Source organism: Bombus huntii, chromosome 16 (genome assembly GCF_024542735.1).
Source record: "Bombus huntii isolate Logan2020A chromosome 16, iyBomHunt1.1, whole genome shotgun sequence".
Classification (NCBI taxonomy): domain Eukaryota; kingdom Metazoa; phylum Arthropoda; class Insecta; order Hymenoptera; family Apidae; genus Bombus; species Bombus huntii.
In genome coordinates this window covers 4,687,159-4,702,988 of record NC_066253.1, presented here as the reverse complement: position 1 = coordinate 4,702,988, position 15,830 = coordinate 4,687,159, and the positions used below count along the sequence as shown (strand labels likewise).

The 15,830-nt window shown below is 41.7% G+C and overlaps 1 protein-coding gene across 28 annotated transcripts in view; it reads left to right on the top strand.

Moving 5' to 3' along the window:
- LOC126874402 (basement membrane-specific heparan sulfate proteoglycan core protein-like) overlaps positions 1-15,830 on the top strand; it is a 196,933-nt gene that overhangs the window by 88,016 nt on the left and 93,087 nt on the right. For 3 of the 28 annotated variants that reach the window (XM_050636413.1, XM_050636411.1, XM_050636412.1), the window contains exons 1-2: positions 9,991-10,554; positions 14,966-15,197. The exons of 20 other annotated variants lie outside the window; for them this stretch is intronic. In XM_050636413.1, the coding sequence (XP_050492370.1) occupies positions 15,089-15,197 (109 nt within the window). In that variant the 5' untranslated portion in view covers positions 9,991-10,554; positions 14,966-15,088. Of the gene's footprint in view, positions 1-8,306; positions 8,398-9,988; positions 10,555-14,965; positions 15,198-15,830 lie in introns of those variants that run through there. 5 more of the 28 variants (XM_050636415.1, XM_050636416.1, XM_050636408.1 and 2 more) reach the window with 4 other exon arrangements.

Genomic DNA, 15,830 nt, shown 5'->3' with positions numbered 1-15,830 from the left:
AGCAACTGCTGCTAGCTGGTTGTGTATCTGGAAAATTCGGAGAACTAACAAGTGTCGCATGTCGACTTTTAGCGCGATCGATATTTGGCAGAATTCTTGTTCTCGACTCAACAGTTGTGTCAAACGTGACTCAAGAACTGGAAAAAAGAGAAGAAAGCAGCAAATGATCGAAAATTTCGAGATATTTTATAGAAACTAGCTACGTTTCATTTATTGTCGGAACAGTAAATTCTGAGAATCGAATTTCAAGGATGTTGTCTTAATTTACACGCAAGTTACATCGCGCACGCAGGTTTTCCAATAAAATACGATCCGTTAGTTGAAATTTCGAATGCGAAATAATCTGTTATATCTGGAATGGGGCCAGCGTCGATATGGTTGAATTTCAATTTCTCCAAGGCCAGCTCAACAAACTTGAGTACCAATTACGTTAGAATAGCCAGCAGTTGTTCTATCCTAAATACTTTCTGACGGATAACGTTTTCCAACAAAGGCTCAAACGTTTCACGTGCACGATTTTTTGACCACCCTGTGCGAACGTTCACCGCGTGGTGGAACGTTCGTGCGCCTATTTCAGTAAAATAATAAATACCAAAGCAATCGTTCAAGCTAGTGTTCAATTTCTACCACGAAGTCGTTCTTTCAACGTCTAACCTTGAACTCTTTTAATAGTCAAAAAATAGTTCAAACATGTGCAATCCCTTTGCTACATTTCAAAGAATTTTTCTCACCCACAGATCAATCTGTTGTATGTTGAAAAATACATCTTTTGAATTTACGATTACTCGATGATTTGTCCTGTAAATCGCGCGGTAGTCTCGTTGAGATTGTGAACATTAATTAATTAAATTAAACGAATCGTTCGTTAATCGGTAACAGTGAAATCGTTGAAGATATCTTTTTACAACGAAGAGATTGCACAGAACTTGTCGCCGAGAATATCGTTGAATAAAGTCGAAGTTATTTCTTTAGATGTTTCGTCGAACGTATCATTAAATTTGCCTGAAAAAAGAGAAGAAATTTTTCAATAGAAAATTCATAGTAATTTGGTAAGTACGAACACGTTTCTAAAATTCGTAGTGAAAAATACGGTCGGTACGTCAGCTGTCATTACGAGCGCAAAGAATTAAGCAAAATTATTTTTCGAATCTACAATTCTGCTCGTATGTCTACTTTATGGTAATAATTGTTCATTGGATAAATTTGACCGGTCCAAGTATTTTTATTCTCTGGGTTAACGTTGCGTTATCCCTGTTTGAACAAGATCCTTTGCAGGACCGAAGGTTTTTTTTATTCACCGGCGAACGAAAGAGGACGGTTTATTGACAAAATAAGCATATGCAAATGTGTCGTGAATGTTCGGGCAGCGTGATTTGTCTGAAAACTTGCTGCGCCCGAGTCGTTCGTTCTGCCTATAAATCACGTCACGAATTTCAACCGCATCGCGTGATCATTGATCGATAAATTAACGAGCCACTTAGCTTTCGCGAAAAATTTGAATGTCTCCTGTTTTCTTTCGCTCTCCTGTCCTCTTGTTGCACGGACAAACATCGCTACCACCGATCTCGTCCTAGTTTTCAGAAACGAAATCATATTTTACCAACGTCCAAGCCCAACCGAAGTTTTGTTTCCGTATCTTTCGTTTCCTACGTATTTCGAAAATTATCGTTTAATCCGAATCAAACGTAGATCTGTCGCAAACGCGAATTGCTATATTTTGAAACAATTGAAATTTATATCCGTTTTCGTGCTTAACGCGAGCCTGACCCAATTGTGCTCTTAGGTAACTACTCGTTCGACGGCTCTGAGTAAACCTGGTGATGGGTTTTGTTTACTCACGAGCCACTGCAACGAATTCTTTAAGAATTTCAGGCCCCAGGTTTCTCAAAGTCAGTCGCTAAGAACTACGCGTTCACTTTCTGTAACGATCACGCTTGTACCATGTCGTAGAACCCTTCTCGAAGATGGATCTTCGATTTATCTCTAAATATCACGTGGAAGATTTTTGTAAATCCGTGGCGTATCGATAATCGTGAGTTGCATCGATCCTCGAGTCCACCTTCGACACTGTTCTGCCGTGGATTTTTATGTTTACAAAATATAAACAGAGTATAGGGATTTCTGTCGATTTTCGAACCTAACCTAAACCCGACCTACAGATATTCGTCGTATACTGTAGTGTCATATTTAAAAAAGAAGAAGCATGAGAATTTTAATCAATTTTGAAACTTAAGCAAAATCCAACTTACGATTAGTCTAAATGTAGCTCACAGATGTTTCGTATAAACCTACATTCGACGGAAAAGAGAGAAATAGGTTTATAGGGGATTTTTATTAATTCCCTAAACTAATCCAGGTCTAACGCAGACCTGTGTCACGTGTGTCTTACCATATCTAACAAAACCCTAGGGATTTTCCTTCGTTTTCGAACCTAACTCGAGTCTTCTTTGACTTAACCTAATACTCGGAAACAAAGAGAATCGTTTCTATGAATCGTTGTGTACTCAACATCGGAGAATCATCTTGATTCTGAAATTTCTGATGGTTCTGGCGATTTCTAACGAGCGATGGATATTTTTGCCGCACATATCGCCAAGGATCAACGAGTTGGGTAAGGGATAATTTGCCCGCCGTGTGTTATTGCCTGATAAGGGACCTGGCAGCTACTAAATAATTCCCGACCTGTGGACTTCGACGTGCCACGAAATTTCGTGAACGGTGTAAGTTTCCGCGCGAGCGAGCCTCGTGTGCGCCTTGGGCTCATTTCATAAATAATCAAGACCAAAGATAATGGCCTGACCACCGAGGCCGCGATCCGCTCAGATAACCACCTAACGTTATCAAATTGCGACATAAAATAAGTATTGATAATTTGCCGATATTATAATCAACGACTTCCCCTCTACGCAAATATTTCACGCGATAAGGCGTTCTAAAATGTATATTTTATTTCCATAGCAATTAAAGTCCAGCTTGGAAAGTCTTCATAGTCTCCTCCTGTTGTTGACTTTCGACTCTGTTATTGAGTTTCGCGTTCATAGGTTTGCATAAATTGATCGATCGTGTACTTATTGTTTAGAAAATTCTTTTTACCTATTTAACGACCCAGGATCATCCGTATCAGCACATCCTTGGAAATGGTTCAGTGAACATATTTCAAAGACAAATTTCTCATTTAAACGTTTACCAGTGTGTAATATATCTTTCCTAACACCTTAACACTCTGAAGATGAACATTATTTAATTTATTAATTACTCAACAATTAATATTAACATTACGTCTTAACACAATGGACATACTTCAGAGAAGAAGAACTGAAATATTTCTAATAATTTATGTTGTCGGATGGCGTAAATTTTTCAACACGCATTTGCAAAATTTTTGCCCAGTCTTTCTTTGTAAATTTGTTTTTTAAACAATTCTTCGTACATCGTTTATTCGTAAAGATTCTCTGCAAAATTCGATCGATAATTACAAAAATCGATATTTACAAAACTCTGTCTACTCTTATTTAACTATTTTCTGATATCCATAAAATTTATCTTCCACTTTTTACCTCTGTTTCTACACGATTTACAAGATCTGCCCCTTACGCTACTTGTTTCTTACATTTTTACGATTCTTCCTACCAGTCTGGTTTTCAGCGTTTAGTGGACCATTAAAAAAAAAAGCTGATCGCACGTCCTTTGTCTATGACCTTAGCAAAACTCTCCCCCACCCCCGTTTTCGATATTTACGAAACTCTTCCCACCCTCGCTCAACCAATTTTTACTATCCTCGTAATTTCTTCTACGCCTCTCGCCACTAATTTTCGCGAAATTTACCATAGTTTTTGACATTTACAAAATTTGCCCTCTTACTTTTAACTTCTATAAAATCCGCAACATCTGCAAACTTTGCCCTTGTTTGTTTAAAATTTGCCCTACACCCCTTCGTTTAAAATTTGCCCTTCATCCCTCTTCATCTCAACTTCCCTAAAATTCCCCCCAGCCTCTTCATCCTCGGAGTACCAGCGTATCCTGCAGGATGATTTTCAGAAGCTGTGCCAAGTACGGACCAGCCAGAAACGCGTCTAACGGCGGGAAATCGGCTGCCTCCGCCGTGAATATTCCTTGCCAGCCGCGGATTAAACGAACGATTCGAGGTCGCGCAGCCGCGTCGCGCCAGGGCGGATCGTAATTCTGCCGGTCGCGTTCGTATTGTCGTAAATTACAAAAAAGCCAGGGAATTGTTACCACGAAATAACCGCCCGCCCGACCAACCACCTCCACCACCACCACCACCACCACCACCACCAACACCATCACCATCACCACCGTTTCATCCCCATCGTCGTCGTCGTCGTCGTCGTCGTCGTCGTCGTCGTCGTCGCGTGGTCGCGTGGTCGTTGTTGCCTACCCCATCGCGACATATTTCGACGTGTATGTACATGCATCCCAGTGCACGTAGAGAGTTGGGAAACGCGGGATGGTTCACGAGGGGGTGGCTGTGGGAGGGCGACGGTGGTTCGTTACACAGTGTGAACCCCTTAAGTGTGGCAACAGACAGGGTAACGCCTACCAATCTGCCGTTTGTCCCCCGGACCAAGCCATACCGACCCTCCACCGCGCCCAGCTTAATTCTCCCCGGCCGAGAAATGAAGCTTAAAGCCGAAAATGAATTCTAAAAAGCGCGGCTGATGAAAGCGTGGTTGGTTGGTTGGTTGGTTGGCTGGTTTGCCGGGGGTGGCCACCGTCGATGGGGGATTGCCTGGCTGTCGTAAATCTGGTTGAAGCGTCGCGGATGGATTATAATTTCGACGTGACCGAACTCGCGATAAATCCGACGCTTCTCTGTTTTTTTTTTTTTTTTTTTTTGGTTTTTGTTTTTGTTCCTTTTTTTTGTTTCTTTTGAGAGGGCGGTTACTCCTTGTTTTTTCGCCAGTTCTCGGGGATCAGAGATTTTGGGAATTGCCGAGGGTAGGCGAGGGAGGAGGATTTTTCTTTTTAACGTTGGTTGGTTGGGTGTTTGGTCGAGGATGCTTGGAATTTTTAGGGAAGTCGTTGGAGACGAGGAATTCGACGTGCGAGTGGCCACAGCTAGCGAAAGAGTTTGCCTTTTTTTAACCTGGCTGTTCCCTTCGGGTTTGCGTGGCCTCTAAATGAGTTTCATGTTGGAACAAATATTAGCAAGGTATTGGGTTCTAGTGTTATGTTATTTTTACTACCTTTCTTTGTGTATTCCACGTTTTTTTATCGATAAAGTATCGCAAAAGGGGAAGATTTCTGAAGAGTTGCTAACGTAAAGAAGAAAGGGAGGGACAAAACGGTTAGAAAAAGAGAGTTAATCGAAGCAGTTTAAGATTCAACGCTTCTTAATCAGTCGTAGGATAAAATATGCATTTTTGGATCTTGTTAAGTGCTTCAAGAACGTCGGTTATTGTATCACATTCTACTTATTGTAATTTTCTCTTCTTTTCTACGTAAATTCTTCTCTTATTCTGCTTCCATTTAGGATAAATTATTATATTTTTAATCTTTTACAAAATTCCATAGACCAGAGAAAGACACACTTCCGAGCTAAACGTGTATTTTACACGTTAGGCAGCTGACATGGAAATAAAAAATCAACAAATATGAACTCGCCATATGTTTCCTCTGTGCTCTCCGATTTTCAATTTTTCGTTGATCGACCCGCGAAACAGTACAACGTCTTCCTTACCGTATCGTCGTGCAATTCTTTCTACTTTTCTCTCCTACCATTTCTTCGTCATCGAGTATCGAATTGTTCCTCCCGCGGGAAATATTCGACAAAAATCTGTGCAAAATTGCTACTTTGTATGCAACAATTCGATAGTTGACCGAGCATTAATCGTCACAGGTGATTCACGACTGCACGTAAGGATGATGAAGAGTTCTTGAGCCAAGTTCGAAACATCGATCCGTGGCCCTATTTTCACTCGCGTTCGAGCTTTAACGATGAATGATCATCCAGCTTTCCTCCACAAAAATCAACCCAACCTCTGCGATCCGGTGAAATTCTACAAATATATTTGCCAAAGTTGCACGTTATACGCAGTACGTTTGTTGTTGCAATTTTCATTTTCCTGCAAACAGCTCCATATTTACCATAAGGCGCGCTGCGCGCAAGCTGCCTCCTCGCTCTCTGTGAGGCCACATTTTAAAACTTAATTAGGCGCTTAGGGCTTCCTAATTATTAATTAATCTAATTCCTTCGAATTTCACGTTCTTTCCGACGAATCTTCGATAAAAATGTCGTACATACATGAAAGTATGTACTTGGGGAAAATCTGACCAGCTACGAGCTCGATCGTGAATTTTCCCCTCGAATCCGTTCGAGCTTCGTTCGACTGAAACGCCTGCGACTAAATTCCTCGAGGACCCTAATACGCGTTTCTTCGTTATCCTTGGGAAAATCGTGGAAAGTGATTGATTCGCGAATTTCCAAGGCTGCACGTTCCTTCGGAGAAGTGGACGGAAGCGCAAAGTATCCCCCAAGCACGCGTTAATCCATCTGACAAAAAGATAATTCGAGGCTGGTTACACCGTGTCGAGGAAGTTGAAAAAGTCCATTAGTATGAAAATGCGAGGTAAGGCCGCGTTCGAATAAATGCCACGTCTAGGTTTCCACGGGTGCAACAGCTTTTTCCTTGGGTTTCCACGGCCGTCATATCGCCGGCACGAACCGTGATTTCTCAACTTATTTTATTTAAACTTTTATAATCCGCCAACGAAACGTGTTTTCTTATGTTCGTTTCGTTCACAGGCTGCCCCACGGCGGATGGTTTATGTCGCTGGAAATTGGATCAGCCTGTAGGATAATCTCGTTTGGCTGGTGTTAATTAGAATTCTGATCTGGGGACATTTTCGCATGGAACGACCGAGAATTAAATAGACCGGTCACCATATCTTTTGTACTGTCGTTTATTTATACAGCGCACCTTAAATTTCACCCTGTCAACCCCTGCTATATTCTGCTCGCGGATACTATTCAAGGTTGTTAAAAAAGTTTACTAAACCGACAAGTTAAATTCCTTACGAAAGAATTAAAATATATCGCTGTTCCACGTTCTTTTAAGTTTTCGTTGACGTTCGTCGAGCGTCAAGTCGATTGCATAGTAATTATTATCGTATTGTCATAATGTTAACGTCCTTGTAAATGCCGCTTAGATCATAATGTTAACATCGATGGAAAAATTCAAGAGTGATAGACTCAAAGCTTCGTCGTATTGGTTCTTCCTTTTATTTATTGAATTAATTTGTGGAATTCTTCGGGACGATTAAATTGGTATTTCGGTGTTTTTCTCGAGGAACGTCTTCAGATTCGATCAATCTGACAGCTATTTATTATCCAGTTCAAAAATAGTTTACTCGAACAAGAATATACGTAACCTGGTAAATGTGGGGTGTTATTAAAAGATGTCTGTACGATGCACGAGATCGAATCGTATCCAACGTAGAAAGATTTTGCTCGAACAACGATGTAGCTCAGTGGACGCAACGCATTGTCGAAGACTAAATCTCTAGGTGTGCAAGATCTGTAGATCTAAAGTTTATTGCAAACGCTTCACTTTTTTTTTTAAATTTTTGTACGATCGTGGGACCTAGCACTCTTTCGCAGACACAAATTGTGAAAAACAGATTTGGACAGTATAAATCGATTGGAAGATATTGAAAGAAGTTGCGAATGAAAATGTTTTATTAATCACGTGAGAAGTCTATCGACAGTAAAACTCGTGCACGAATAAAAAGATTTATAAGAGGAATTGTATCAAATCTTTAAATCTATCCAAACAAAAAAAAAAAAAAAAAAGGAGGAAAAATGTTTAAACTATCACATTGTCAGAAAATTCATAAATATTTCCCTCGATTTATCCTCACTACAGAGCGCCTAATTGATCATCGTTAGACTGCGGATTCTCGCGCATTTACAGGACATTTGAAAATACAAGATTGCACAGAATGCACGTAATACGACAAAATGTATGAAACATTCAAAGTACAGTACTTTCTATAATACTCGTAAAACGATCTTCTACCAAGGTTCTACGTTTTCAATTATACTCTCGAAGATGTGAATTTGCATAAAAATCCGCAGTCTAATTATCATGAATGATCATTAGACGGCGATAAAGGCATCTGGCGATTCGATGGTTTTCAATTTGCGAGGTTTGGCGGCTTTCTCCTAATGCTATGCGCATGCGCGTCTATAGCGGCACGCATGCGCGTCGATAGAGGCGCGCGGAATACGGCGCCGCTGCGCTGTTCGCGCGGCAGAGCCGCCGCGGCTGCGACGCGTTGCACGCGCCACTCGACAGTCGTTCGTTCGAAACGGCGCGGGCCGGTTCGTTCGCTCTTTCGAGATATTAGCGGCCACGCTCTCGACACTTTCGATCGGTAAACCGTGGATCTCCATCATCGGAGACGCCTGGCTGACGATCCTCGAGCTGAATTCTGCTCTATGAATCGAGTTGCTCAAGTTGTTGAAATTCCACCATCTGTTAGTTCATTAAAAGTGAACAAAGCCCGCAATTCTATTATATCGTCGACATTTGAAAATCCGCGAGATAAGAGAAGAAGCATTGGAAAATTGTTCATTGAAAATTTCGATAGTTAGAATTTCAAATCGTTGGATGATATTTTTCCTCGCTTTACGTTCCATGGAATTTAAAAAAATCGCTCGCTTTCATCGCCCGTAAAGATGAATTCTGCTCTAGCAACGGAATTCCTCGAGTTCTTGAGATTTTCGTATCTCCGAGGAATTTTAAAGTTGATTAAAAGTTAGCAAAACTCCCGATCCGTTACGTTCACGGCATTTTGCAATTGGCGAGGAAAGAGCAAGGTCGAAATTGTTCCACACGCTAGTTCGAACATTCGAATAGATTAGCATTTGGAAAGTTCAGCGCTCGAATTTGCAGGATCGGATAGCGGTATCGGTATTTTTAGCATTGCAGCTTTAATTAGATAGGAGCGTCTTGGGAGTTTCTCGACAATGTTTTTGCCGCGAGATCGTAGGCGATCTCGTTGCTCGATTTTCGTATGCGGAATTTTAAAACGATGTCAATTCCTCCTGCCGATTTTTCTCGCTTGTAGTCCTGTTGGAAACCGGTGTCGCGTTACGAGTTCCGCGGGGGCGGCGTAGAAAGAAAGTCACTCGCAATCTTCCAAAGCACCGAACGATCACGAAACCGAGGCAAATCCTTCCGCTGTCCACGAATTCACGCTCGTTCGTCGAACAAGCTGCTTACGATCTTGTAAATGCCGCCTAGATCATTCGATGGATCCGTTGCTCTGTGCAGCTGCAAAACTTCGAATTCCTGTCTTTTTCTCTCTTCCAGGATATTTTTCTGGGCAAAGTTTCATAGAATTTTTGTAAAAAGATCCAACGTGATTGTGCGTAGCTTTGAGAAAATTTTCGAGAACAGACGAACAACGAGAATTTCAATGTTTTGTCTTTCGATGTTTTATGTTCGTATTCTATGGAAATTCCGAGGGTGAAGCACAGTAACAAAGCACTTTTCTCTACAACATCTCCCGGGCAAGCTGCTAAAAAACATCTTCTAACAGTTTTATCAATTCTTCCCAACATTTACGTTGTTTTTTTCTTCGTTTCTCTGACAAAGACAATAGAAGAGCATTAAAATTCTCGTAAATTTTGCACGGAACCTTGCAAAATATTCCAAGTGAGGATTCACGCGTTACGACGATTCCGAAAGACAGCAAAAGTTTCTAATATTCTTCTAAACAGTTTCTAATCTGAGAAACATTTACCAGCAACATCTCGCTAATCTCCTGCTCCATTTTTTTTTCCAATTTTGTCCCAATATCTTAGACATTTCAATCTACGTTTCTTCTGCGTTTACGTCCAAACCGCTTTCCCTTTCTCCGCGGAAAATATTTCACTACCCTTTCCAGTCCCTCGCACCATTTTTTCCAATCCACCAATTTGCAAAAAGAACGGCGAGAAACAGCACGTTCCCTCGCTCAATAAATTTAAACCGAAGATTTCGCGCCTGTATCGTACAAAAATTTCCCAAGCTCACGAACCTCCCAACACCTTCCGTCTCTCCGCCGAAACATTTTCTCCTTTTTCGCCTGGCCCCCTCCCCGAAAAGACGCTTCAACGATCTCGCCCAATCCTTTCAGCATTTTTCCTCGGCATTCGAAAAAAGAAAAAAAAAAAAAAAAAAAAAAAAGCAGCAAAGACGACAGAAAACCGCGATTTTCCTAGCCTCTTGTGAAAATTCGGGCCGAAGATTCCGCGCGTACGTCGTAGATACATCGAAGGAGGAATCGAAAAAGCGTGGGCTCGCCTTCGGTCGCCGCGACGCCAGCGTCGACGCTAGTTGCAGCGACGAAAAAAATGAAAAAAAAATGCAAAGTAGCTTAGTGCCTCCCACGCTTCCCTTGTTGACAGCGGAGGTGGGGTGGCCTGTTGTTGGTTCGGTTCATGGCGACTAGTAGTTTGCCAGTCTGTCAGCTTCGGCCAACGCGGCGTCTGCACGGAGAACCGCGCGTATTTCTCTGCTTCTTGGTCGCGACTCGCATCCGCAGGTAAAAAGAATCCATCGCGACCATCGATATCGTCGTTCCATTTTCTTCCATCTTCTTCGCGCCTCGGAAATTTCGCTCGAGGATCGATCCCACAGACACCTTGTTCGAGAATCGCGCGATCAAAGACGACGGAGTATCATCATCTTTCCGTCGAGTGGACTGTGTTGGGAAATTTTCGAAATTCCAAGAATTTGCAACATTTGAAAAGTTCGAGTCTGGTGCAGTGTCGCACGTTCGCAGATATCTCGCATCGTTTGTATTTAGCCGCGAGCTTCGCGATCTTCCGGGGCATCGATCTTCGCCAAGTTTTCGCTCTTGTGAATTTCAGTCGTCGCCGACGTGTGATCGACGCGTTCCTCCGTAAGTAAATTAACGTAAAATCCATGGAACGCGTTGAACGAACCTGTAGAAATCTCCAGCAATTTAAACGAAAATTTCACAGCTTCTATGGATCGTTGCGTTGCATCTGTTAGCAGTTTTTTAAACGTAGAGATTTTTTAAACGTAGTTGGACTCGTTGTAAGTTCCTGGATCAATCGACATCGATCGTAAGGAAAAGAGGATTCGTTGTTCTTCTATCTCTTTGTTTTCTGATCGTGCAATTTTTAGTCGTCGCTATTTGCAAATCTGTCATCTTGTAAACGACAATGTTACATCCCAATAGTTTCGTATATTTCGGAAGCTTCGTCGATGACAAAATTGAATAATTCAGCCGTCGCTGGACCGCGGATTTTTTTGCGTCTATTGAAATTTTAAAGCCGTAAAAACATTCAAAATGCATGTGTCATAGGAAAACACGGTATCTGCCGCAAGTATCCGGGCAGTTCGTGCGACGTTTTCCGTCCGATGGAAATCGAGTGCCTTCCACTGCTTTTATTTGCTCGAATGCTTCCTTTTAATTACAATTTGTTAATTCATTCGTAGCATTCGTGTCTTGTACGATATAAATATAAGTTTGTTAGAATATTTCGATAGAAATGATCTCGTTTCTTGTAAGAAATACAAATAACAATCGTGCAAAGTATAACGAATTAATAAACGTGCTAACGCTTATGGCTGGCAGCGTGTACGAAATATAGAAAATACGGGAAATACGTTGCGCGGTGTAACACGGTCGGCGGGAAAAAAGAGAATCTTCAGGAAGAATCTGAGAAACTTGTAGTTCCTTAATGGCGTCTACGAAAAGAGGAATTTGCATAAAAATCCTTAGTCCACTGGTTTGTTGTGGAAAAGAGTCGGTACGATCGGCCGACAGCAACCGTGGCGACGTTACGTTAAAAACGAGGATCTCGCGGTCTTGTGTCGTCGATTCAGTCAAATTCCCGCAGTTATTTCCACCTTGCTGCGTGCTCCCGTCGCACAAAGCTCCGACTCAAAGCTCCTCTTCTTCGAATTCTCCTCTTTGTCTGGTAACCGGTGGCAGCGACGGCCCAGAGAACGCGAAAAAAGGACGAAGGAAAATGGGAAAAAGACGCGGTGGGTGGGAGGGGCAGTGGACGTGTTTTTAAATTGGACGTGGAAAAGCGAGAGGGATCGATAGGGTGAGGGTGAAAAATAGGGGCGGAGAGACGCGGGACGGCTGTGTGTCGAGCCGGGGGTTGGTGTGTGCATCAAACGCGGTCGCGGCTTTCAGAAAATAATTAAAAATAATTGAAAAACACAGCGTGTCGCCGCGCCACCGCAAGACCATTGTGTCTTGTTCGCTGCACAATTTCCTTGCCTTTCCACCGCGTACCGTCGCCTGCTTTTCCTTTCTTCCGTCGCCCCCCCCCCCCCCCCTCTGCTCTGGTAATCCGCGAAAACAAAAACCGAATTGTCGGCCGGTCAGAGGCTGCAAGGAAGCTCGTGCGACTAACGAGAGAGCCTTGTGACTTCTCGCTTCTTCCACGCTCGCTCCTGGTGCTTTTCGCTTGCAATTCTCGCCGAACAGCGGCTGATTAATCGCAGATCGACGCACAGGGCCAGTCTTCGTTCAGAGCTTTCGCTCTTCGGCTACTTGGCGATCTTCTCCCTGAAGCTTCTTCCCACGCGTCTTTCTTTCGCGTTCTATCGCCTGGACATTCCACGATCCTCTAAGATCCCACCACGAGGCAGACACGGTGCTGCGTTTTCGATTTGGAACACACAGGACACTCTGTGAGCGATTTTTGATCGCTCGGACGCGAGGTCCAGCGACGATTTTATCGGAGATTACAAGAGACAGTCGGTCGTCTTATTATGATCTTTGCTTAGAATAGTCGAGAATAGACTGTGTCTAGCGCCCTTTTCTCTTTTGTGACTTCCGTTTAGACTACGTTGCGGACAGCGTGTTCAAAAGGTGTACAGACGTTGCATGATCGCGACGAGAAATTTCGGCCAGGTACGAAATAAAGTAGTTTATTTTGTATTTTATGGGATAACGATCATCGATTAATTTCATATTGGTTTGTTATGTGGTTATATTGGCTTGGCAACTAAGCGATTGCGGATTTTGTCATTAGGTGGTACCGACAAAATCCGCAACCACTTAGTTGCCAAGCCAATATACAGGGTGGTTGGTAACTGGTGGTACAAGCGGAAAGGGGGCGATTCTACGCGAAAAAAGAAGTCGAAAATATAGAATAACAATTTTTCGTTTGAGGCTTTGTTTCGGAGAAAATCGACTTTGAATTTTGGCTCGGTACGCGTGCACTTTATCGCGTCTCGTTATAACGGATCTGTAGATCGTTGTCTCGATTGACGTTATTTTTTTAAATTTTTAAATTTTTGAATTTTTGAACTTTTAAATTTAAAAATTTTTAAATTTTTAATTTTTTAAATTTTTAAATTTTTGAATTTTTGAACTTTTAAATTTAAAAATTTTTGAATTTTTAAATTTTTAAATTTTTATTCTATATTTTCGACTTCTTTTTCCGCGTAGAATCACCCCCCTTCCGCTTGTACCACCAGTTACCAACCACCCTGTATATTATGTGGTCCGAGGAGTTTCTTTCGTTTTATAAGGAAACAATGGATGTACAACGTTTTATATTATTTTATCGAATTACGTATGATCCGTTTTGTTTTATCAAGATAAAAATCACAACGATCGATTAGGTTTCATGTTTGTATAAAGATGCGTCGTTGCGAAAGACGTGTCTGTAAAAGAAAGACACTTTTCGGACAACCTAACACGAATACAAATTTCCTTGACTTATTTAAACCGAAATTAGCGCCACCTTGTGACCTATACCAATCGAGGATTAGGAATTGGGTAAGAATTATATCGAAGCGCGTGAAGAGTCGAGAGGTTAGGTTCTTCTTTCGAACGGAAGGAAGTTGAAAAAGAAGAAGCGTGTTAGCGACTATTAGCCCTAGGTTCGATAGTTGATGAGACGTTTCGTCTCGTTTATTGAAAATTTTCTTCGCCTGGCGCAAAGTCTTCGCCGATACTGAATTCCCAATTTGTTGTTAAACGAACAAAATTCTCGATAAACGATGTAAAACGTCTCGTTAAACGTGAAATTTATTATCCACTAATACGCCAGCCGATACATTGTTCTTTGCAACTGCAGTTCTTGCCAACTTTTATCCGCAGTTGGACCTTGCAAACGTCCTTATCTGTACAGTCAACGGTCGTATTATCTTAAACCATGAAAAAGATCATGCAACTTTGTACGTGACAGGTTCTTGTGTAATTTCTTCCAATCAATTCCTCGGTCGTTATCAATGTAAAAATTGATATAAAGATATCAAATGTTTAATTACGTTGTCTAGGCGAAAGTAGGCTGAAACATTCTCGCAATAATTAAAGCGTCGCCCTTAACCTCAAATTCCATCGTAGCGAAAGGGCTAATAGAAGCTTCATCGAATCGAACATCTACGAAGGACGCTTTTTTTTCTACTCTGTCTGCGATTTATTAATCCAGCTGTTGAAGCCATAAAAAATTTTCGACGTCTTCGAGTCTCGTTTATATCGCCGAAAAAATACACCGGACGTTGTTCAATCTGTGTTGTAATGGCGGTAGCGTTCTTTGGCTAAATTTGTCATAGCGAAAGGGTCGATAGAAAGCTCATCAACGTCGGGTCATAGCCAGACGGGCAACAATATCCGTTACTCGATGATTGATTAATCGAAATATTACAATTTTGACGCTACCAAATTGTATTCGTCCAGTGCAAAAAAAAGTGCAGGTTATTTCCAAGTTGTTGCGTTTGTAGGGCAGTTGCTCTGTAGCGAACGATTATTAACAGATTCCGCGAGTCACTTGTCGAACACCAGCCGCTTAAAACGAAACGTTCAACGCGATCGAAAGATCTAAACGATACCAGACTTGCGATTTGACAGACACTCTAAATACCAAATACTTCGTAACCCTAAAACCTCGAAGAAGGTGTCGTTCAGGCTTAATCCTCGAGAGAACTGATCGGTTAATCGGGAAAATTGAATTCAGTTGATGAAATCATCCCGCCCTGTGCCCTGTGCGAAGAGAGCCAATCGAGGGAAGAACGGAGGAAAATCGGTTGAAGATCGTCCGCGGCAAATGAGACGCTAGTAAACGATAGTGGAGAGTGAAATGGGACTTCCGGCGAGGAGATTTCTCGTGGTTCTTTTGCTCTTGCTGGCACTGGCACAGTCGAACCTCGGCCAGAGGCAGAGAAGACCTTATCATCCATGGAACAGAGGTAACTACCACGAATCTTTGCTGATTTATGCACCTGTTGAACCTAACCTCACTCTGTGTCGCGATCTCTTACCGACGAATCTAGGTATTTGCGTTGAATTTCTGTTTAAATAGCGAAATTAATGTTACCAATGGAATAAAAGATTTTCAGCCAGAGGAATATCGATGAATAGGCTGCGGATTTTCGTGTAAATTCATATGTTTGAGGATATAATTAAGAAAAAAAAAAGTAGGACTTTTGTGGGAAATTACTTTACCGGCCAGATATTACAGGAAACATTACGCTCAGAATATTGTATATATTTGTTTCATATTATGCGCGTTCTCAAATGTTGTACGAACGCATAAAAATCCGCAGTCTGTCGATAAGTCAGGTTTTCATCTTTTGTTTAGAAATTGCATACTTGTATGGGGAATTTATATTTTTGTAATGAATACATTTTACGAAAACGAAAATTGCAGCTAGAAATTTGATCAACATTTTCAGGGTATCTTAATATACGTTTCGAATAAAAAATATTAGAGTTCGTCGGATTCATTTTGTTAGAATCTAATTGTCTATTAAATTCATGGAAACATTTTTGCAAAGCTCGATATTAGTAAATCGTCGAAGGGAATACCTTCTTCAGAGTCC